General features: G+C 37.7%; 1 protein-coding gene across 1 annotated transcript; it reads right to left on the bottom strand.

Moving 5' to 3' along the window:
- Positions 1-592: 592 nt before the first annotated feature.
- On the bottom strand, positions 593-21,686 carry CFLAR (CASP8 and FADD like apoptosis regulator). Its single transcript, XM_041124360.1, is given in 12 exon segments — positions 593-3,651; positions 4,576-4,820; positions 4,822-5,090; positions 9,536-9,614; positions 10,757-10,806; positions 11,561-11,612; positions 12,709-12,806; positions 12,981-13,116; positions 14,057-14,162; positions 14,844-15,271; positions 18,241-18,387; positions 21,260-21,686. Coding segments are annotated over 10 exon segments (1,470 nt in total). The 5' UTR covers positions 15,140-15,271; positions 18,241-18,387; positions 21,260-21,686; the 3' UTR covers positions 593-3,512.
- Between the last annotated feature and the right edge of the window lie 3,841 nt (positions 21,687-25,527).

Below are 25,527 nucleotides of genomic sequence, written 5' to 3'. Positions count from 1 at the left end.
CTCTCTTCCTTTTTCACTGCAAGAGTTATTTACAGGAGCCTCTACAGTTTTCAAAACAGTGTTTCTTTGTCATTTCTTAAGGAAGGGGACATGGACTTTACTTACTGCGTCATACATTAACGTGAAGAACACGTACACGTCATAACCCCCAAACCAAACCTACATTGTCACAAAACTATCAGAAAAAAGAATACATTCTATTGCTAATATTTTAAGTAAATAGTTGTATTTAGCGTCACTGAAAAAAACCCAAAACAACCAACCCACAAAAATCCACCACATCATTAGATCCTGTAAGGATAGCCACTATTATTCTTACTTCCTTTCTCCCTTTTCTCCTGTTTTCTTCTTTCTCCTTCCAATATTGATGCTGTATTTCTCCTCCAAATCTTCTTTTCCCTACTTGTTCTTCTCTTGGTTCTCCCTACCATTCCCCTTCTTGATCCTGTTTGAAATTTCCGTCTTTCTTTCCCTCATCTCTCTGCCTCCTCTTGGTTCCATTCTCCCTGCTTTTGGTTGTCTATAAGGCAGCAGAAGTGCTCATCACATGCAAAAGCTAGTAAGGGAAATGGGAAAAAGTGAAGTTAATTTGTGAAAGAAATCACATTTATTAACATCACATAGATATATATATGATAACTAGAAACCACATCTTATTTCTACAACCACAGAAAACATCTCTTTCACCATTTGCTTCATTTACCAACCACTACAGGAAGTAACTTCTAAGATTCCAAATCTGTCATTTTATAATCCTTCTGTTACCCCATGAAACATGAGCAAGGTAGAGTTTCAAAATTACACTTGTGCTTTATTCTACTGTAAGATAGTCAGTTATTAAATATTCAGGGTCAGAAATGAATGCTATTTTTATTACCTATTACATATAATACAGACCCTTCTGTTGATGCAATGCAGTAAGTTCTCTACTTGAGTGTGTGGAATACACATGAACGTAATTTTAAGACACAAAGTATTTTTAAAGCCAGAAGTAATATGGCACTAGACCAGTTCAACAGGCCCTTTCTTAGAAAACAGTAAACTGAAAGGAAGACTTGCCCCCTCTCCCTGCCTCGCTACAATACATCTATTTCCACACTTATAACATCATGAAAATGGATTTAGTATTTTTATTTTAATGCTCATAAAGAACGAGCTTTTAGAGAATGTCTGAATTTTGCAAAAAATTATATTCTATTTTTCCTCCTATGCCTGTGCCTATACAAAATTACAATAACACAAGTAACATATGTACCCACAGTTTAACATAAAACATTGGGCTGCATTTCCCAATTCAAAGCTATTAAAAAGTTTCCATATAATTTTATTAGAGGACACTAGAGCTTATGAAGTGGAAAGAGAAAAGTATGGAATGCATAGGCTTGCAATACAGGTGAATTATTTTTCTAAATTGTGCAAAAATTTCTTCTTACCACAACTGTGTATGTAACTATCTAGAGTCAACATGCAAATAAAACTGAATACAAAATGTAAGAAAAGATAACGAGTGAAGATTTAATCACAATGATATAAAGTGTACTTTTTATATTATACAAAATGGTACATTAATATAAATAAATATATATTTTAATCTTAACATTTTATATGGATAGTTAAAAGACTATAAGGTAAAACTTATTCAGTGGGTTTCTCCTCTTCAAATACTTTTAACAATCCTCATCAATCACCAGTTTAGGAACCTCTTAAGCCAGGAAGAGACTGGGTCTACATCACATAACAAGGAAGAACTCCTGAGCACTTTTTAGACTTCAGTATCTACTCTTTGCCAAATAAAAGTGATTTCTACTTTCAATTACAGAAGCTACTTGAAAACTCATTTGGTTTTTTTTCTGAATGAAACTTAAGAAAGCCTGGTTTAAAAAAAAAAAGTTAATAAAAATTATGTCAAGCCAACACCTAAGTACAACATAGTATCAAGGAATAAAAAGAAGTCACTGCTACCAGAGTAAGTTTACTGGCCAAGCCCTCCTGATTATTATCAATATATTAATGTATACTGATAGTATACAATGTGCAGTATCAAAAGGCTAGCTGCCTGTTAGACTTGGTCTACAATGAAAAGCGTTGTTGGTGAAGTTATCCATGTAAGCACACCTTTTTGCTCAAATCAAATGCAGCTACACTAGCAAAAAATCTTTTTGCAGTGTATTTGCTCAAGGAACTAGCATACCCTGTATTAGCAGAAACCCCTTTCCTTTCTGCTTGCATGAAACACATGCCAGAAGGATGTATGGTGTAACTACACCAGAAACCAAGCAAAGCATGCCAAGGCCTTGAATTTTTTTCCTGGACAGGGGACTGTATTAGGAGTATTAGAAGTTTGCAAGTGGCCTACTTTAGGAGGGAAGAGAATGCCATAAATTCAGTGACAATAAATTTCAGTACAACTCGTCCAGGTTATACTGCTATATAACAAACAGATTAAATGAACTCTTCATGTTAGGCATCTGCTCCACTGGAGAAAAATTTCTGTATTTAGGACAATTTTCACTCATGTCTTTTTCAGAAGAACAAGGGCAACTTGGAAAAAAAAAAAAAATCAATTAAGAAAGACAACTCCTTTTTCATAAACAAAAGCAGTGAGGGTGGGGTGCTTAACTTAATCCAGTCTTAAGAGCCAGTGGCTGCTACACGACATTTAGGTTCAAATATGATAGTGTACTCTTACAACTATGAGTGGTACAAGAAGTGTGAATCATGCTTCAGCTTCCACAAAATATCTGCCAAAATCCCTGTTTTTTTTAACTGCATGGTAGATTACTGTAAAGCCCTGCCACATGTAGCCTCATTTTTGCATCAGCAGAAAACATAGCCCAAAACATGGCAGACTGTCTCATTTATTAATATATAACCTTTGTGTGCTGTGGACAGTACTGATGACACAGGGTTCTGGGTGAATCACAACCTCTAATGCAGCAGGCAGATGGAATCTTTAAAAGACCAACTCTCCCCTTCTGTTTTGCTAGTCTGTGGAGGCATGCAAGCCAGAACTTGTTAATGAAGAACTAGCATTGCTGGGTAGGCATTCTTTCCTGACACATTTTCCATTATTAGGTGCTGGAAAAAGTACCCAGTGAATTTCAGTGGTTTGCACTGGCTTGTATTTGTTTTAAGCATCAACAGAAGAACCTAGATCGGTGCACTGCTAATAGGTATGCTAAAAAACAACCAATGAAACAATGAAAACACAAAACCCTGGAAAACCCAACAGCTATACAGTTTACAGCTCTTTCCACCCTGTTTACCTGTTGTACTTGGTTGTAAGATCTGTTGCAGTGCTATACGATAGCTGCCATTCTCATCCAAGCTTTCAGAGCCTTCTGTATTAAAATATAAGATCTAGTGCCTTAACACACCAAAATACTGGGTTTGGAAGCAATAGGCACTTTAGATATACATGCAATAACAATGCATAAAATAAAAGTATGTGTGAAACTATCATAGTAAGTGTTTCTCATTAGCCACTTCAGACATGTCCTTTTCAACACCAGTTAAGTGGGAGAAAGAAAAAGTTTCTTCCTTAGTGTGTGCTGAAGCAGAAGCGAGTACTGTTGGCTTGGGTCAGTGGTCTTATTCCATTCATAGACTTTTCTGTTCAGTTCCGTATGGATATCTAATATAGAGAGTTTCCTGCAGCAACAAAAGTAAAAGCTTTCTATTAGAGAATGAAGCAAGACACCATTTAAGCATCCACAAGAGAGAAGACAACTTTAGACTCAGCAAGGAGAAAGTTTAAAATTTCAGTCTTTATTGCAGCAGTTACACCTCTAAAACCCAAGGCTGAATATGCATTTTGGAGACAATTTGTTATAACCCAAATCACTGTTGTGATAATGGTTACGCTGACATGATGATCTGTGATTTCATTACAAGGTTTTAGGGTTTGTAAAAGGGTACTAAATGTTAACGCCACAACTACCTTGAAAAACAGTTGCTAGCCCCCTGGTAGATCGGTTGTGCAAAGAAAACCTTTGTTCGTAAATTATATATCCAAACATACCTCATTTTTGCTCAGATTCCCTTTGATAACCTCTTTAGATAGACTAAAGTTTTCTGATAGCTTGAATTCAAGATTAAAAATTGGCAATCTAGCAGCTCCCTGAGCGGAGGGTTAATTAGATCTAAAGAAAGGACAAAAACCTTTCCTCTCAACTGCCTTCTCCTGGAACTTAGGCACTGACTTCTTATATTTGCAAGCAGGGCCCTTCTTAATGATAAAAGGCAATCCTCAATTTGACAGAAGCCTGGTGCATGCCTTGTTATCTTGGAGAAGGAAGATTTCCAATCCTGTTTAAAGCATTGACATACATTACCCAAGCCAGGTTCTTCCCTTCTCACTCTGCAAGCCCCAACACACTTTAATTTTACTCTCCAGAATCAGAAACCTCACTCCTACTTTAGACTACCTTCCTGTGCCATCGTTCCAGGATCAGTTATACTTGTCTTTTAACCTATGACACAGGACCAGACAGGATGAAACTTAAGGTTTCTCTTTCTCTAGGACAGCAGGCTGTCATAGGAAAAGGGTTATTTTTTCCTCTTTTTTTCATTTACCTTTTATGAGGATTGCGGAGTAGCTCAGCCAGACAACGCAGATAATATGAGGATGAACTCGGAGATTTTTCTAGTGTAGACACATCTGCCTTGCACTGACTCCAGAAGATGTCTGCTACTTGGGGGATAGTGACTTTCCAAGGAGTTTTTGCATTAGCAGTAATTTTCTCATCATTCCCATCTACTTCCAACAGACTAGTACATTCTTGCTCACTTTCTGGCACAATGTAGCTTTGAATAAAAAAAAAGCTTCGGTTTTCCTAGGAGTTCAGGACATGAGTCTGCTGTAAAGTATTTCTTTATTTGTTCCAAAGGGAATCCAGAAAAGGTATGGTCTGTACAGAAGATGCTTTGAGGACTTCCACGGCTGACCAATATGCAAATGAAGCTGTCAAAATTTCTGTGCTTCTGCAACCTTGCAACTTCAAGTAATGTTTGATTCATGGTGTTCATATTTAAATATCTGTGACAATGAACGTCATAGCCCAAGCCTCTGAAGGTCTCTTCCAACACATCTGAAAAAAGCAAGATGTAATTAAATCACAGCACATCAAGGCTCAGTCTCAACTATCTTGAATTACAGTATTTACAGTATTTCACTATTGGAAATAAGACATTTATTTCATCACAATAATTAAAAAATGCAGAGAATGATGTTGATCACAGTACATCACATACTTACAGTGCCACATGCATGTTGTCTTTAATATGAGTTATGTACTTCATGATAGCAAAGACACAATATATTATTTAGCATGTGATCTGTTCCAAATTCCACAGACACTTGGATACTTTAATTTAGAGCCAGTATCCCAAGTTCCTAGGACTTAAAATATCAGGCAAGAAACATTAGAAAATGCTTCACACAGAACATTCTTGAAATGGCAAGAAGTGATCTGGATAGTTTGGGAAGTCTGTTTCACCTTTTAACTTGTCAAAATTACTCTGAATTGTTATTATAGATATACAGAACTGCATAGGAAACACAGAGGCTCCTTTTCATCAGTCCCAAAGGAACCTGCTGCAGTCATTTATGCTTCCTACTATATAAAATGGACGTTAAGTGATGAGTTCCAGTTGGAGAATGGACACTGGAGTCTTAACTGTGACAGAATGGCATTTTCAGGGGAAAAAAAAAAAGCTGAACAATGAACCCTTTCAAATGTGTTAGAAATTAAAACTGTAGATAGCCAAAAATCAAGATTTAACTCTATTGTGTTTGTGTTAACCTGTGCTGCAAAAAAATGTGCAATGCTCTGAATAACTACTTTGGATGTTTATTAATATGGGAGTGAAACCAGATACATGGTGGTTAAAACCACAGGTATTTTTTAAGTGTTCAGAGAACCACAAGCTATTACAATGACTCATACCTGTAGCATCCTATCTTTAGTATAAACCACATGTACATTGCCCATGCACAGTTTCTGATATGACAGGAAATATCAAGTGCCATGTGTATGTAAAATGCCCTACAGACACAGGAAGCTAGCGTGTTCCTTGGCTTCAAAAGTTTAACAACCCCTAATTAGCAGAGGCTATTTCAGAGGTAACTGGCAGCAAAGCAGGAGTTGTACTACCACAGTGTTCTCCTCAGAAAGACCACAGTGAAAACACAGAACAGAACTCATAACTTTCCTCAGCAAAATACAGGGTAGATACAAACTCTATACTATAGCAAGGTTATAAACAGGAACTATAGAGTTTCATTCCAGTTCTGTTGGTTTGATTACATTTTGTAAAATAAGTCAGAAACTTTCCAGACATTTTTTTATTTGGAAATAGAAAGGAAAATTCCCTCTATTTTAGGCAGTAAAACATGCTCTCAAAATTCAGGTGGAAGATTCAGTATTAATACCGTTGGGCAGTTATAGACTCCATGAAGCACTTCATCCATTAGAGGGCAGTAGTACATAGCAAAACGAGAGTTACCGCAACGAGAGTGCTTTTCCTGTAATTTACTTACCTTGCTAGCACGTGTGCATACACAGCAAGATACAAAACTTGGTGTCACCTTAGACCATACACACACTCTAAGTGTCACAATTAAAAAAAATTAAACCCAACAAACTTAGAGCTGATACCTTAGTTTAACAATGAATCAGAAATTATACATGGTAAGCTTTGGATACAGCAATTTTACTTTAAGGCAAGACAAAACACAGCATTACATGCTGCAACCTGAGATCAGAAAATATCTGTTTCTTCAACAGTAATCATCTCCCAACAAACCTCCACTGACTTTTGAGCATTTCCATGCTACATAAAAAACTACCCTTTTCTCCCCTCGATTGTTTACAACGTAAGGATAAAAATTGGCTTCCAAATGGAAAAGTCAAAAGCAGCTATTTACAAAACAGCAAGATTCTATTTACAAAACAGCAAGGTGCATTTCAGTTTCAATTTTATCAGCATCTGATGAATTCACATTGTTTACACTGAGCATTTTCAATTGTTGTAATCCTTGATCCTATCGTATCTATTATTGGTTCATCTTTCTCAAATTAAATCTTGGGGTAACTACAGTCTCTTAACGCACACCACAGATACATTCCTAATGTACTCCTTGTCCTCTTCTCTTTCTGTGGTATTTTCAGACTTCAGAAGTACTGTGGCACAACAACTCTATAGAGTAGTGGATGCCTTTCTAACAAACTCCTTTAAGCAATGCCATATGTCCTACCTCTCCTGAATCTCACTAGCACACTACTTCAGTGAAAGTCTTGCTTTCCATCATGTTAAAATGCTGATGATGCACTGGTGACGCTAAACATCTGAGACATACACATGGTTTAATTGCTTCTGTATCCAATGCAGACATGCATGGAGACTGAGGCACACTAAGACTTGCTTTCGACGGTTTTGGCACAACAGCAGCAGAGCCACGATTTGCAGGTGTATCTTACATGTCAGATGCTAAACATGTAACCCATTTTTGTCCTTTCCAGTCAGCAGACTTCCTCTATCACAATCATACTTTCTGTTTTTGTACAAATACTGAAATGACCATATGAGTTCATGAATACCATGTGCCTTTTTTTTTTTTAATTTTGTGCACACCTTTGTATTTAGTAGCAATTACTATGACAAAAGGGTCTGCACGGTATATTGCCTGTGCAAAAGATAGACTCTTCCTTAGAAGGCACACATTTAAATGCATATATCTGTGACTATGAACTGACATAGCAGTTCCTTCTTTATTTCCTGTTTTCTCCAGTGTATGTGCCTCACCTGCTTTTATACTTACTGTTTCATTTAAAAAACTCAGACCTGGCATAGTAAAACACTTTGTTCAATAAATCAGGTCAGCACATGTTTATATCACATTAGAGACAATGAAATTGAAAGATTTTCTTTTTAAACAAGGCTATTTTCACACCTCATGTTTTCATTAGCTCTCCACACTGAAAATTCTCTAGCAATCCTTTTTGCATTTGCTTTTAAGAAACAGAACTCCAAGTAATAAGTAATTCTTTTGGTACTGGAGCAGACTATCATGCTACCTTCCAGATTAAGGCTGCATAGTAAGTTTCTTGCATCAGAAGGTTCATTCTCTAAAGCTACCATGAAAGAGAGAAGAACAGGAAAGTAAAGAAGAAGTCAACAGGACAGAGCAGAATGTTTGATCCCAAGAGCTTCCCCCACCCCCAATCTTTCAGTCTTTGGCAGGCTTTGTTTTATTTTCCTCTTGGGGCAGAGTCAGCTTTTTTTTTTTTTTTTTTTTTGAGAGTAGAAGTGAAGAAGTGCTTTAGATTGAACAATTTAATTTCTACATCCAGCAATTGCATCCTTGTTCTTTTTTTTTTTTTTTTTTTTTTTTTTTGGCAGAGGTCACTGATGAACTTGGTAGGACAGACTGAAATCAGATCCTACGGATGCTTCCCAGTTGCATGTAACTGCGTTAAGTGCATTCCTTGTCCCTCTTCTCCATGCATGGCAGGATTATGAATCAGTTCTAGTTCCTGTTACCCTAATGGAAAACTAAGTCTCTTGTTTTATATCATTTACCTAAAATACTATTGACAAGCAAACATAAAAATTTTACTTTCTGTGTCTGTGCTCTGCATCCACTACTCTTCAACAGCTACATCAATAATTCTAAGTTGGTCCATCTGCTGGACCATTAGTTACGATAAAGAGAAAAGATATGCCAACAAACCCTCTTCTTTCCCTACATCTCCTAGCCTATTACAAAACTGACTGCAAGTACTCTCTTCATTTTTATTTTTAGCCTCATGTGTTATAATGATTAGAGAGTGGGGGTTTTTTTTGCTTATGCAAGAATCTAATTTTTGGATTCTACAAAGGCAATCAGGAAAACCCCACATTTTAACCAAGGCATCGACTATCTTGAATTCTACATGCAAATTTTTTTTTAATTTTTTTTTTTTTTCAGCTAAACCAAGAGGGAATGAAGAAAATTCCTTTCCCTAAAAAGCTATGATGATGGTTTCAGTTAAACTGCCAAAAATGTAACAGAAGCCTAGGTGCATTATTAATAAATGACCACATGCCTTCAGCTATTCAATTGCTGTGGTGTCCGATATGATTACGCTTCAAATCCACAACAGTTTTGGTTTTGTTAACTGGTGGGAAACATTATCTTTACCATCTCTGTCAATAACCTGCTGTATGACTATAGCTTAACTGTTCTGTTGGTCTCTGAACATCCTTCTTCTCCCTCCCAGAATTCAGTCTATCCCCTTTCAAGTTCTTTCATTCAGAGATTCTGTGCCAAAAACCAACAAAATATTGTTTGCAATAGTTAGGACAGTTGGCTTAACCTCAGGTTGGGCCTTCCAACTCTCTGCTTTAGAAGACTTACTAGAATTGATAGACTAACTGACTAGGACAACATTACCCTCATTTGGCTGGTAAATGTACATCATATTCTTTATACTAAATTGTTCTAATTATCCAAGATTAACAAGATAAGGAACTTGAAATTCCAGAGACTTACCTGTGTCATTGCCAATACAGTCTATTATCAGGCATATTCCTAAAGGTTGACTTTGCATTCTGTACTGATCATCAAACACCTGAGGAACGTGAAGGACAAATACTAAGTTAATATGTCACTCTCTCAACTTACAGACTTGATCTATTCAATTACACTCTTCTGTAGCTAGCAGAAGTCTATCTACTGGGGTGTAGTATGTCTTATCTACACAACAAAAACAAAAAAACAGGAGACATGAACTAATAGTTTTTCCTCCTATTTTTAGTACAGGCTTAATTTTTGCATCCTTCTGTTATGCAATCTTACTACCATAAAGATCCTTAAACAAAGACTAAGACTGTACCAGAAACTAAAGCAGTAAGTTTGAGACTGAACCTTAACTCTGGACAGATCTTCAAATGTTTAAAAAAAAAAAAAAAAAAAAAAAAAAAAAAAGCTGTATGGGGTGGAGGGGCTTTTTAAAGGCCTGGACTAATACAGCAATGATCCTTCTACAGTACTTCCAAATTAATTTCCTTAAGTGTAACTGCTATTGAGATGTTGGGAGCTATAAGCTTCATATTGCCAACACAATAAATGTGGAGAACTTTTGTGTTCTTCAGGTGTGCACGCAAGCACTGCTCATCAGAATAACATTTACTTCTTTATTTAGTGGAACAACCTCCTTGTTCCTAAATAATCTGTAATGACTCTATCACAGTTCTTCTCCCCTTTAAAAAGATTACAATCAATTTGCTATAGGTAACTCCCTGGTTCCTGGCCTATAGGAGAGCTAGTGAAAATAGCAGTAATCCATTCTTATCATTAATATTCAAAGCACATCTGTCTTCTACCTGGAGAGCAAGGGGCAGGGGAAAAAAGGCACAAAATTTACTGCATGTAAAGAAACCCTGCAACTTCTAATGTAGATGGCAAGGGTTCTGACTTCCAACAGGTTTTGACTTAGCCTCTGCTAATAAATATACAACACATGCGCATCATATGTACATGCATTTTGCAGGCTGCTGCTTCCAGAGCAGCAGCAAATATTTTATATCAAACATATATTCTGCAAAAGCAATTCATAAAACCTGTTTATGGCTGAGGAAGATATGGATGTACACATTGTTCTGTTTGCATGCAATTAAAGAAAATCTCAAAATGAAACACAAAGAAAACTAAGGTAAATACCTGCAGAGGTTTTTATTATATTTACATGCATACATATGCACAAGCACATACCTTATGTGACACTGGTCCAGATTCCTGAATGGACATGTGGACTGGTTCTGCTGCAGTTAAAACATACAGAAGTAATCTCAGTATGTAGGTACCAGTGACATTTGTTTTGACACCAAAGCAGTTAAAGAGGAACCTATCTAGTTCAGCCAAGTTCTCACTCACCTGGACCTCTTAGTTTCTATGTATGCTACTGAAGTTCAAAAAAAAACCCCAAAATTTTCACCTCGAAAACATTATTTGGATTGCATTCTACATTGCTTGTGACTAGAATAAACAAACAAACAATCCCTCCTACAATGAGAGAATTCAGCCAACTATTCTTAAAAATCACCATATTTGAGAAGTATTTTGGGTTTCCAGAAAGAACACAACACACATGGTAAGAACCTGGTACTCACTGGACAACCTCCTGGCTGGCCTGGTGGAGAGTTCACCACTGAACTGACACAAAAACTTCCTACTCAAGACACAGTGGGCACTGCTGTACTACACGGGCCTCCAGAGCTGGCTAGTCAACCTTTTCCATGATTTTATTAATAAACTATTTATTCTGTTAAAAAGTTGTGACAGTGGAAGCCCACAACAATTTCAATAAAGTTTTGAGATGTGGCAGCGTAAGCAAAGCAAATACAGAAGCAAACAATAAGGCAAGGCTCAATTTTCAGAGGTATGAAATACTCTCTGCTCCTGGTGTTATCAACTGGATTAGCCACAAACACAACTATGAAACAGAAGTCATTTTGATACAATGAAATTCATCGTTTGGCTCTTTTAGATTATCAAAACTAGATAAAATGCTCTTACCTAGAATAAGACTTTGTCCATTTTGTGATTTTTCTTTGTTCACATTCTGGATCTAAAATGAAGAAAAAGGTATATTTTCCCTGTCTCCTTCAAGAATTAATAATCATGAGTTCCGAAATATAACACAATAGTATTTTTCTTCCTCAATAAAAGGATTACATATTTTAGATTCATATCTATCAGCTAAGTAGAATTACAAAATAACAAGTAAAAAAAACCCCTATCAAAACCACAAACAAACAAAAAATCCAAAACCGTTTCTCCTCAGAAAAAAATTACCAGCTTGCCACGAACAGCAAAGAAAAGCTTATTCCCTAACATAGTAAAACAAACAAAAAAACTCTGACGATGTGAATTTTGTTTCCTATAGAGCAGCAGGAAGGAACTTTCACTGAATTAGAAAGGAAATTGTAACAGTATTATCATAATACGGAAAGTCAATGCAAACTATTTCCTATTAGTAGTATGGAAAACAAAGCTGTTGTGGCTTTGTTAGTAAAGACAAATTGCATCACTGGTGTCTTGTATGTAAGCTTTATATGTACATATTTACTGAACACATGACAGAAATAATCTCATCAAATTCATTTAGCAAGACTAATGACTTTAAGTAAGGTCATATTGTTACAGTATCAGACCTAACCCAAATATAAAGAATGTAGCATGCAATAGGATTTGATGACTTTTCACATGCTGAGATATCTTTGTTAAAATGAGATTAAAACAAACCACAAAAAAAAAAAATCTGAAAAGCTCTCCTTAAGAAGCCATAACCTTCAGCTTCCAAAGTTAAAAAGTTACTTTCCCTGCAAAGTCCCCAAGTACAAAGAATGATACATTTTGCAAACAACAGTCAAAGCAATACTTTTCACTCCCCAGAGTAGTAGGAAAAAAGTTTCAAGATACAGATTTTACATATCCAACTAATAGGAAAAAAATCACATAAGCTCTTTAAAGAGGATCTTTCTCAGTCAGAAGATTTAAATCAGACCCTAAACCCAGCAAGTAACAGGAATAAGAGAAATAAACCAAGTAATATTTTAGTTAGTAGCAATCTCTCATTCCTTAGGCTCTGCAAAGATGAATCCCCTTTCAATGTCTGGCAATATTTAAAAATAAAGGATCTGTCTGATTTATTGCATACTTACCCCTGAATTATAAGGAGGATCAATCAGACTGAGATTAGGGAGAGATGCCTGAAGTGCATTTACATATACTGGCTGAGAATGAACGGAGGACATTAAAGCTGAAAATTTAACAGAAACACACAGAGAAATACACCATGATATATCAACTGTTTTAAAAGCCTAAATCCCTGAAGCATGCAAATACTCTGACTTGTAACTCATAATTTTGTCTTCAGTAAGAACACATCTGATCCTTAATACCAAGAGTAACCAGTGCAAAAATAGCATCTTACCTTCGTGTTTGTACTTCTGAATCTTCCTAATCAGGTCTATCCTGTGAATATTTCGAAAACAATTTTCCATCAAATCCAGTTGATTAGGAGCCACCAAATTGAGTTTCTCCAGGTCAATCACAAGAGCTAGAAAACTCTAGAGTAGCAACAGAAAACCATACTGTCATATCAGTAATTTGTTCTCTATCACTAAGTAACAAAGCAACCCAGAAAATAACGTGGGGAGGTCATAAAGGTTGTACATTCAAGAACTAGGGACATTACCTTCTGAAACACTAAGAAAATTATCTGGAAAATATAAGAATTCTTGGTATTATCATAGGAGTAATGGAAACTAGGAAGTGATATTCTTAAAAAAAAATCAAAGTTTTTGAGGAAACAGCTTTGCATTTTCTTGCTGCTAAAAAGCCAGCCAGTTGGAATGTCACCTCACATGCCACAAAGCAAGAGGTAAGAAAGGCTTTGGGCAATTTTGCAGGGCCTCTTTTCTTCTTTGGTTAAAGAGAGAAAAACAAAAAAACCCAAAGGAAGAAGATAGAAATCTTCAGTCTTCTATGGACAGTGGTCAAGTTTTCTGAACCCCCTCTACTGAATCTCTGCTTTCTCAGAGCACTTGAAACAAATATTCAGAATGCAAATGTACAGAGAAAGACATAATTAAAATAAAACTGTTCTTTTGTAAGTAAAGCAAAGCACAAACATAAGAAGTGACCTTGTAACACAAGATACATTTCATATGATTATTGGTTTGAGATCCTTCATATATGAACTTTCAGATCAGTAATACTGAAGAAAGATTTTTTTCTTTTAATGCCTTCTGCCTGTGAGGGACATGCTAACACCATTCACTACAGCAAGTCTTCACTATTCTGTCTTACTGTTTCTCATGCTTCTTTTCTTGAATTAAAAAAAAATAAAATTAAATAGAAGCCATTATTCCTTCTCCACTTTCTGACTTCTGTCTACTCCTGCCTCACTACCCCTTGCAGTACTTTCTCTCCTCCTTTACTGTCTAGCTACTTCCCTTTTTACTTCAATCTCTCATTGCTCCAGAGAAGACCAGCAGAAAGACATACCTTATCTTTCACCATTTTCATACGAGGTGCGTAATCTCTGAGTAGGAAAACAAGAGAACCCACTTCTTCTTTTTCCAGATTCTCATTAATCTCTACCATTAGTACCCTGAAATAAAAGTTGAGACATTACTAAATGATTAGCTTTCAGCAAGATCCCACACTTGCCCTACTACCCAACTTCTCCCATGTTCCAGTCTTAATATACCATTCCCAGTTAAACAACAGGAAAAAAGCCTACCTTGCTCCAAGATCCAATTACAAAATACCTACTCTTGCTAATGAGCACCTGCGTTACTCAGACTGACTGTGTAATAGCCACTGCTAGGAAAACAGAAGTCTCCTTAATATTTCAATAGAGATGAAGTGAGAGAATGAGACAACAGAACACATTTTCAACTTTTTTACCTAGTAGTTACAGGGTTTTCACTTCAGTCAGAAGTTAAGGCAGGAAAACCTTCCTTATGAGTACATATATTTCCTTCTGAAGTTTCTCAAAGACAATAACTGGAGATTCTTAATTTAAGCTTCTCAAAACTACAGTGTAAAAAGTAGTAAGAGACAGGCCCCCTGAGAAAAGCTATACCACAAGGCTATGTGCCCAAAGCAAACTAGAAAAGAAAATATCTCTAACTAGTGACATTCCTCTAAAGCATCTTTTCTATCTGCTACTCTAGAACTGTACGAACACCACTGGTTTTATTGATTAACCCCTCCGCAAAACCAAAAGCAACTCACACACATTTTGAACAAAATAGAGTAGCCTTGAAATCTGAAATAGATGTATTACCTGTAATCAGGGACAAGTTTGAGACTCCTGGCAAGGTTAGCTTCCACTGTTGCTTTCTCAATCTTCAAGATTCTTCTCAGCAAGTCAAATCTCTTAACTCTGTACAACAGCTCAGACAAGCCAAGAAAAGACAGTTTCTCCCTCTCATTCAAAGCCACCAAGAGCTCTCTAAGGTCAGCAGTGGCCAAGTCAGGAGCAAGGTCTCGGCATAGGAAAACCATCATCTCTTCTTCTTCTTTATCCAATTCTTGTTCAATCTGGTGAATAAGGACAGCTGGCACTTGGCACCGGGTCATCACTTTGTCTCTGTCCCTTTAAAACTGCCTACTGTTTTTTAAACAGGAAGCCAACATGACATGAAGCCCATGTCTACCACAGCACTTCTCTGGTGTTCACTGTTAACTAGATGCATTTTTACATAAGCAGTTCTGTAGGAGAGAATTAAAAGGTACTGAATCAGTGACCTGCTGCACAAGTTCACAGTTAACTCCTCTATCTAATGTACTTCACTTACAACTAAAACACCAACGTAGTTTACACAGACCTCCTGTTCTCAAGGGGTTCTCCCAGCTGTTCATTACAGAACAAAAAGTACTTGGTAGGTCATACTAATCAGAAAAAAATGGAAGTTCTTTTAAAAGTAAAATTACCTTAACACAAGTCTGTAAATTCCATAGGAAGTGAAACAAAAGTCATCAGCTTGCTGATGAGTGATATTTCAAATGCTTCTGGAAATAAGAGTTAAGTTCCACAGCAATTTAAGTCTAAAGCTCCAACCTCTTCCCAGCAACCCTCCACTCCTCTGCTCACCACCACCTTTTCTCCCCTGAAAGTCTCAAGGCATTTTTCAGGAAGAGTTTTGGGAGCTAAAAGGTAGTGTAACCACACATTGTAGACCAAAGAATTACCCCCCCCCCCCCCACATATAAAACCACTGCTATCAGGTACGCACTCTGCCTTAAATGAAGTCAAAATAAAGGAAATATTCACAATATAATATGTAATATTTTACAATATTAATTATCTATAAATTCAGGAATGTGTGGATTTCTTTACTTATTAGCATCATTTAAAGTGATTCCAATCTGAATGAGTTACTGGGGTTTTAAGGATTCCCCCCACACACCCTGCATGCTCAAAAAGATCGAAGAACCACACAGAAAAAATTCTAACCTGAAGTATGCAAATTGGTTAACTCTGAAAGTATAGATAAGCCACAGACTGCCTTTTTCTTCATGTGATGCTCATGATTCACCATACTGAAAACTGAAATAAAAATTCAAACCTAGAAAAACCCCCACCCATGTGATTAACAAAATAAGTAGGGTGCTATGCTCAGTTTCTGTTGCCACCAACTATGAAAATTCTATCTAACCTTCTCTGACCCCCACTACCTACATGGAGAAAGGTGAAATGAGCAACCTGAAGACAAATCTTAGCCCTTACAAGGAGTACAGTCACTATACTGCAGAGTTTTGTTTAAACCGTTCTGAAAAGCAAAAACTAATTCGACTTCAAAGCCTAATACACTGAAAGATTCTAGCACCTGGATAACGTTTTTTAAAGCATTTTCAGCCTTTTGTTACACACTCTGGAAACGTCACATATTGTGTCCATGCATTAAGGAGATGAGATAAATTCATCTACAAGGTTCTTTTTTTTTCCATTCCAATGCTGTTTAAAAGAAAAATAACTCTATACATGCACCTGACTTTCCTCAGAAAGGGAATAAGAGTTGGATTTGATTAAACCCATGGATTGGGTTCCACTGCCCACTAAGAGAGTGCATCAAATTTAAGTTCCTAGGGCAAAGTCTCCTTTATCTACATCTATACCAGTGAGCCATATTTTCTACGGAGTCAAAAACTGCAGTGGCTTTTTCCTCCAAAGCTGTTGCTGACAGTCACAATAGCAAGCCATCAGTATTTAAAAAAAAAACAAACAAACAACCAACAACAAAAAACCAAACACTGTTAATCTGGCTGATAGCATGTCTTCTGAATCACTAGGGGATTATAACACAAGTAGCTGCTATGACCTCAAGGTCACACCTTCAGAAGCAAAATGGAAGGGGGAGGTAAGGAAGGGCAGCACAGGCAAGCTGTAAAATATCATAAACCCACCACATTAGAAGACCCAACCATTACTAAGTTTAAGTACTCCTGCACTTCCACACCACAGTGTAAATGAGATCTAATGTATATGTGACAGGGTCCTCAAAATGGCACTGAGGCCACCTTGGCTCATTTTCAGAAGCACAGAGCATTCAACTGCAGCTGAGTGTAACAAGGCTGCAGATACCCTGCTTAGCCCATCACAGCCTCCTATGTGTGTTCTACACAGACTGTGCTAAATACCTAGAGAAAACACACAGTTATAGTACTCCTGCTACAGCACACAACTGTCCTCTCTGATACAGTTCTGTTCTTCAGAACCCAAAAGGGGCAGGCACAAACACAGTGTTTTCCCTCACTACATCATACCATTTAGGAACCTGGGAGAATTAAATGCACTGTTTGCTCTAAGAAGTACAACAACATTTAACCCTAATGCAAACAGGGCAAGCAGCAAAAAACCTCATAAACAGAAATCAAACATCAGTAGAAGCTGCCCCTTTCAAACAGCCAGGACCACAGTATTTTTAATATAGCAAGCTGAAAAGTTTTGTTTCCAACAAAACCAAACTGGGTAGACAAAATATTTGTGCTTTTGAACCTGTTCGATTTCACAGATGGACCTGCAATGCTATCACTTGTACAGCTGGAGTGGAAGGGCAAGGTGGGAAAATTTTCAGGCCTCTGATAAGCAGAGGAACCCCTCATGCACTGGAATGTGTTTTGTACAGTTTTCTATCAGAGGAAAAGCATATTTATTGCTAACTTCTTATTTTCAATATAGCATCAAACATTTGTTAGAATTCTACAGAAAGACAAAGAGTGTTTTTATGACATAATGCAGTCAAGAAGGGGGGAGGCACAAAACACTCTCATATGAAAGCATCTCCCAGGTACATACAGCTGGGACTTTCAAAAGAGCTTGAGGAAGTCATATTTATGACTCGCTCTGAAGGGAGACAGGAATTTAACAACTTTTGGCCATTTTCAGAAATCTCAGATAAACTTTTTTTTTTTTTAATCTACTCTAGGTGACTCTAGGTGATTTTTATCTAATCTTTTAAAACTAGTTAAAAACAGGTGGTGGTGGTAGGGAGGAATTTCCTACAGAGTTAAAATTTCAGACATGCAGAATTATTATTTATATGTTATCTTAAAAATAATCTGCCTTTAAAAAACACATATGAATTATTTATTTTTGTGAACTTCCTTTATATAACATAAACCGCATGCTCATTATAAAAAAATGCTGATCAATACTTCCAGTGCTGAAACTCTCTCACCTGTATACAAGTCTGTCCACAAGAACATTGGAAGACCGGCATTTGACCATTGCCAAATCCACTGATCCAGATCCAGCACACACTGGTTTCCATTCAGTATTCTCCAATGATGGTCCACAGACAAACTTGATTACATTAGCTCGTTTTCTGTTGGACAAATATCAACGTCACAAATTACTGCTAGGGGCTACTTCATAATTTTAGTGGGGGGGAAACCAAGGAAAAATGACCTAGGATCATGCATTCTTCTGCACAATTCCGCTGGTCCAGTGAACCAGGAATGATGCTCCAAATAAAAGGAAAAACAGCTGTGCACATATAGTGATTTGTCAATAACACTCATTCCCCCAGGGTTCTAAGTGGGGAATGAGTAAGAGCAACACGTCCTAAGTGTTTAGTATAAACTAAAACAGTTTATAATTTTGCATCCAAAACCCAGGTCACTGTATTTTGATAGCAGGAATGTCACACTATGGGGGCAAGCCTGATACATTCCATCTGCATGCATCTGAGCCAGATCCGCTTCACCATGAAGGGCATCATGCTTCACCCTTCCATCCGATACCACCACTTTTGCAAACGTCACAGATACAGTTATCATAGCTGCAACAATTAAAGAAAAAGAGAAAAGCAATGACAATGTAAAACCCAGAAGCCTGGCTTTCAATTTAGATTACCTGGGCCCTGCGACGAGAAGAGTTATTGAATGTAAATTCTTTACAAAGAGGAGAGGAAAAACAGCTTACCTTCTCAAGAGAAAAGAAAAAAATTCATACTCATCAGAGATAAAGCTGCCCCACTAGTTTGTGTGTTCATGTATGTGTGTAATTTGCCAATATTGCTACAAGAAAACACTCAAGATTTTCCTCTTCAGGTTAATGTTTCATGTATTGCGTAAAGATTTCAATGCAAAGCTTATGGAGCAGGAAGATGTTTAAAAAAAGAAACCTCAAGTACTACACATTCTCATTTACATTCCCAATTTTAGAAAGAAACCCAGAATAATTCCAAATAGCTGAAGTCTAACACAACCACCACCACTGACAGATAAAAGGATACTACAAGATCACGTCAGTGACATTAAGGGCAGAGCGAGTTAAAGGGGCAGGCCTACACGTGGAACAACAACAACAAAATCTCTTCTTCCTGTATTCAAAGAACCAGGAAAAGCCCTGGTACGCTGAGGGAAAATGACTGGTGACGGAAGAGTTACTGTAAGTCTGGCTATTTTAGTTCACTATCACCCCAAATTTTCACAGAGGAAGGGCTCTTCTGGGAAACAGTCTTAGGGTCTCTGGTAAGAAAATCACTGATTTTAGGGTGACTCATCTGTCCTCTTGTCCCCAAAAGAGGTTTGAGAGAAAACACCTCAAGGAGATAGCACCAAAGTGCACTTAAATACAAGTTTCTGTGTTTAGTTAACTTTCAGACTCTCCTGAGCAAAGTGTAAGATTTTAAAGCTGAATAATTTCTCACATACTGCACAGGAAACCACCTTTGTCACAAGCACGTTTGTCCAAGTCTGCACTGGATTTTGACCCTGGGTATTACACTGTAAACAAGGTTCAAAAGAAGAAAATTTTTAAGGTAAACACCTGAGAATATTAGCAAGCACGTTTACTCCTCAGACCACAAATCATTTCCATTCCACACTAAAACAGGCAAAAAAACATCTCTATGTTCATTAGCTTTTGCTAATGAATTTAATTATACTCCTATTTTTGAACTATTTCACACTGTCCCCAGTCCATACAGAATACAACCAAAATCAGGGGTAAGTTTTCTTTTTTTTCTCCCCCAAGGAGCAGGAAACAACAACATACTAAAACTTCACACACACAGATGCACAAGGCTCCAGCAACTCCTTGCTGGCATTAACAAGTGGAGGCTGATATGCATGTACAAGGCTCAAGCAATTTCACTCTTTGCTGTTTAACGCCACATATATGTTATTGTTCCCATGACTGCAACACAAATGCTGCACAATATACAAATACCAATGTGATTATCAAGGCAAAGAGAAGTGTCCCGTATTAATAACAATTCAACATATCAGGCTTCATATTAAGAGGAAAGGTCTTTCGAGAGAAGCAGGGAAACATTTCATACTCTAGACATGGTCTACAATTAGAGTCTGTCATTTCTGACAGCGTTTTTCTTCAATGATTTACAACCATCTCTGCAGCAGCAAAAACAGGATATACAATCAGTGGGTGTAGTTCTGATTTGGAAAATGGATCTTTGTTTCACAAGATGAGCTCATGTGGAAGCCCCTACGCTAGGAAGTAGGAGGTTACTTTGCTATAGAAGGCACTTGCTGCATTTTGTGCTTCCTCCACTCTGCATTGTTTAAGAGGTAGAGGTGATGAAACCACACAAAGGTAACTGCATTTTGAATCTGCATCATCTGGCATTTTTCAAAGTGTTGAATTGTTTGGAGCGTGCTCCACAACTTTCACATTTCCCTATAACAGAAAAAGGATTTGGTATGAGATACTTAGGAAAAACAGGGAAATCCCGCTGGAACTTTCACATTTCTCATTATTGTACTAGGCTTAAATAGTTTGCTCTCGGTGTAAACTAGCAGTAACCAGGCTGATTTCCATTTAGAGATACACTAGTTTAACATCCCAATCCTCCTCATCAAAAGAACAAAACTAAAACTGGTTTTACCGCAGGGAGTTTATGCAGATTTCCACGCAACTTTCTAACTACATAATTTAAAATCACATTTGGAAAATGAAGCAACAGGAAACTCCGCTCTTCAAGTTTAAAAAGTTTCAGGAGGATGGGCAGCGTCGGGTTTCGTTTCTCCTCACGAGCATAGTCGGGCTAAGGCCCCACTTGCGCCGGACGCTTCGGCTCTCCGCACCCGGCTCAGCCCGCCCCACGGTGAGGACCGGGCCTAGACAGGGAGGAGGACCCGATCCCGGAGCACGGGGTATTGCGGCGCCTATACTGCAGGCGCAGGGTGGGATAAGAGATGTGAGGGAAAGCAAGAGGGAAAGGTATAACGCACCCAAACGCGCCGGGGAGGTCTCATCTACACCAGCGGGGCCAGGTCCGGCATTAGGAGCAGGGAGGAGGAGGGGGCGGTACCGGCCTAACAGGCTCCCCAATACCGGGCGTGGTTTCAAGTATCGCTTCTCTTTTTCTTTCACGAGTAGGACACGCAGAGCGCTTTTCGCTCGTACCTCTTATGGCTACTGGAGATACCTGAGCCGCGCCTCTGCGTCTAGATAGCAACGCTGTTCAAGGCAGAGATCTCCCCTCGCTGAGAGACGAGAGAACGGGCTTTAGCCGCCTCACCCTCATTATACATCTGCCGAGCCACGTTCGCTAACCCTTACGATTTTATTGTGAGTTCGGCCGTTGGGTGTTTTAGGGCGTAGGCGAGGGAAAGATTATTTTTTGCTTTAGAGTCTACATCAGCAGATGAGACTCAGAGCTGCGCAAACAAGCTGGCCCGGCTCCTCCAAGATGGCGGCGGGACTGTGGCGGAAGGGAGGGCTCCTCCCGCGCGCAACCTCTAGCCGGCGCCTGTGGGTGGGGGTTACGCACAAAACGGCTTCTGACTAGCTGGGGTGCTGGCAGCGCTGTGAGGGGAAGAGGTTGTCAGTAAGATGGTCTTGAGTTCAGTATGTGCATAGCCGCTTATGGGACTATACTTTTTGTACTGCTGCTGGTATGAGGACAGACGAAACAGCTTTGTATTGGCCCCGGTAGCCATTCAGCAGTAACAGACCGTTTTTCAGTGAGCAGTTACAGACTTGGGGTAAGTGTGGGTGTTCTGGCGGGAGTTTATGCAGAAGTAAGCCCTTACTTGGTTCATATCTTGCTCTGTCCCTCTGAGTTCGTTCATAGTGAGGATAATATTGTACAGGTGTGTGAAAGTTGTATGCTTCCCATTGTTGTATAATCTTCAGTAAATTTTAAGTAATGCCTCGTCCGTGTAAACTGGGTGTTGTAATTCCCTTGGTATAAACCAACTTCCATGAAGCCACTTACTCTGAGATGCTAGTATTTTAGCTGGAGCTGCTCTCTTGAAGGACTAAAATCTAAAATTCTGTGCTATTTTATCTGCTGAGATAGACAAAACCACCTCCATATGTGGTGAAATTGGACACATCATATAGAACTCCCAGCTCAATGGATTTCAAAGCATTTACAAAACAGTCGGTTTTTGTGCTGCTAAAAATACAGCAGTGGAAGCACAGTACTCTGGCATAGCACGCTGTTGTGCAGAGAGTCATGCTCTTCTTGGAACTGCAGGGAAAATGGAAACAGAAAGAATCACCCACACCAGAATTTGGTCAGGTACCAAGTGACTTGCTCTGTGTTCTGAAAAGATACCTGGGTTCTTACTGAAATTGTACACTCAGGCTCTCACTTTAATATCAGTCATTCAAGGGTATCATGGTATCCCTGCTACTAAGATGTAGCATTGGATCAGTGCTGATTCAGAAGGAAACCAGCTACCTGCTGTGAATCGGTATGCAGTTTTTCCTTCAATCTATTCCCTACAAACATGTAAAGACTTGTACAGGCTAATAGAAGAGGTTTACGGAGATGGTATGGCTGCAGGCTTATGAAAGAATTATATTTTTTCAAAAATGGTTGAATGACTTACCATTTTAACACAGCCATTGCTTAAGTGACCAATATACTCTTTTGTTTACTTACTCCACTTTTCCTTAATTGACCTAATTTTTATATGCTTATTAAACAGTTTTCACATATTTATAGGCAGCATTTATGAGTTATATGCAAGTTTTTTTCATTCTTCCCCCCTGTTTCTAAGTTGAAATACTACATTGTTCTCACTGATACATCTCTTGTAAACTGGAACTGTAAATCAGTATAAATGTAGAACATAGACCATACCAGTAAGATTAGATGTGATTGGGAAGACATGGGCCTAGTGTTTTAATTTACAGGGTTTTGGCTATAAATCTCTGGCTTGGACATATTTTTCTCTATATGCTTTCATAACAGGTTTGATCTATTTTAATTTTGTAGATTCTCCTAGTTATGTAAAACAAAAAAATCTTCTAAGAAGTTATGCTTCTGAAAATACTAGAAACTTGGCTTTTATGCTATATATTTCAAAGTCAGACTTGGTATGAGCAGATTGAGTGCATTCTATCTGTATATATAAATGGTGTTACTAGTTCCATTTGTTACGTGTTAGTGTTGCTTTTATTATTCTTATTCAAAAAAAGGCTAAGTCACTAAGGGAAGAGAATATTTTCAAGAGGTTTTCTTCTCTATTGGAACAATGGTGAAAGGATTATCTGACTTTCAGATTTCTATTTGGCCTATAACTGAGGATAGGGAACATACAGAGCACCTGTAAAATCAGTTCCCCGTCATACATGTAAAACAGTTTGGATGAATCCCTGAATGTTTTGACACCCATGATGAAATCAGTAAACTTAATTGGAAGAGAAGCATGGGTCCTGAGTACCTTCCTTGTAAAACCCCTTGAAGCAAACACTCCTAACTTCAGTTAGCTGCCTGTAGAAAATGCACTTGCCTTGATGTAAAAAGCTTTAATAAATGCTGATCTGGCAAAGATCTAACTGCAGGATAGAAGCTCATAGTTTGAGAGCTCAACAAAGATTTGTAGTTTAGGAGAGATTTCAAGGCAGGTTGACAACACAAACACACAGTTACAGTCTGCTATTTAAACTACAACTGCCTCGCATCATGGGAACAGTTATTCTATTGTGCTCTGAAATAGGACTTTCAGAGACATCCTATTTATACTACAATGTAGTTACTATTGTATTGGAATCATTTAGGTGCTTTAACTTCTCTGTAGCATAATCTTCCAAATGTGTATGTTAATGATGTAAGTATTATAGGTAGCATTAGCAAAACCAATAGATAAATCACAAGTATCTTTCCAGGTGAGCAGAAATAGCTCTTTGACTACTGATGGAGATGGGATTTCCACTTGCATTTCAGAAAATGGAGCATCATTAGTTCTATTTTTTCAGAACTTAAGTTACAGAAAGAGCTTTCTGACTGCAGTATTACAGTCATGTATGTTCCTCACCTGCAGGTGCCCCTGCTGTTTGTGACCCTGTTCTTTGCACTGTAAAATATCTATGCTGGTAGAAAGGCTGTTTTAATGTAAGGACAGCCATTGCCAAGGTTACAGTGAAGAGATTTGGTCCTATTATCTTAATACACAGGAAATACTCCATCCCCAGGCAGGATTAGTATTATAATACCTGTGAAATAAAAATCTTTGAGTATTGTATGTATAATAATGATGAGACATTTTTATATTCCAATATTGGCAAAATATGTTCATCATAAATTAAGGCAGTTGTTTAGGGCAGTGGCTGCCATCTGGCTGTTAAACCATTGAATGATACCACCTTAATTCATGAATTTAACCTAAACTAGTCTAGTCTAACAGTGAATGTGCCCAATATATTTGCTTATGTAGAATGTTGGTAAGGCTGATGCTTATGAGCTTCCCTATACAAGACAGCACTTACGCATGAATTTAATTTTTAAATCTTTAAAGTAGATCATCTGTGGAAATTAAATTGAGATTACTTGCTTGCATGTAAGTTTTCTGGAAACTGTGGCTGAAATTAGAAGACATAAGATTTTGATTGTCTTAACTTTATTCATATACAAAAAGTCTTAATGAAAAAAATAATCTGTTTTAAAAAATTACTGAGGAATGCATTAGTTTATATAGCAGCCAAACTACACTTGTATGTATTTTATATCTTTTGGTCTAAATAAACTAAGCAACATACCAAGGTTATGTATGCTGAAAATATGATTACAGTAACTTTTAAATCTGGGTTCATCTGCTAGTCCTTGAAAATAAAAAAATGTATGAATATCTCTTCAGCTAGTGTAAATAAGGCTCTTGATATTTAACAGAACTGGCTGCTATATCAGTGAAGTGGCAGGCTTGTAACATTTAAGAAGACTAATCCTACAGGAACTTGTAGCAACTTTACATCAGACTGAAGCATTTGATGCAGAACAAACAAAAAACCCCAATGAAAAGCATTTGTAGAGAATAACATGAAAACAAACTTTCCCAACAGGAAACTAAATGAGACAGCAACTACTGCTTAAAGGTTTTTTTTTTTTTTTTTAAGACTTATGCTTCTGGAACAGCTGCAACAGAGTTGGGGTGGGGGGGAGGCAGCCAATCAGTACACAAGTACAGCACACCAAATTAAAATTACAAAGAGCAGCTGAAGTGAGAAGCACATATCTTAAGTGCAAGATTCACCAATACTGCATGTA

The sequence above is a fragment of the Aquila chrysaetos genome, chromosome 6 (genome assembly GCF_900496995.4).
Source record: "Aquila chrysaetos chrysaetos chromosome 6, bAquChr1.4, whole genome shotgun sequence".
Classification (NCBI taxonomy): domain Eukaryota; kingdom Metazoa; phylum Chordata; class Aves; order Accipitriformes; family Accipitridae; genus Aquila; species Aquila chrysaetos.
Note: the sequence above shows the minus strand (reverse complement) of the source record. Positions and strands in the feature narration are given on the sequence as shown.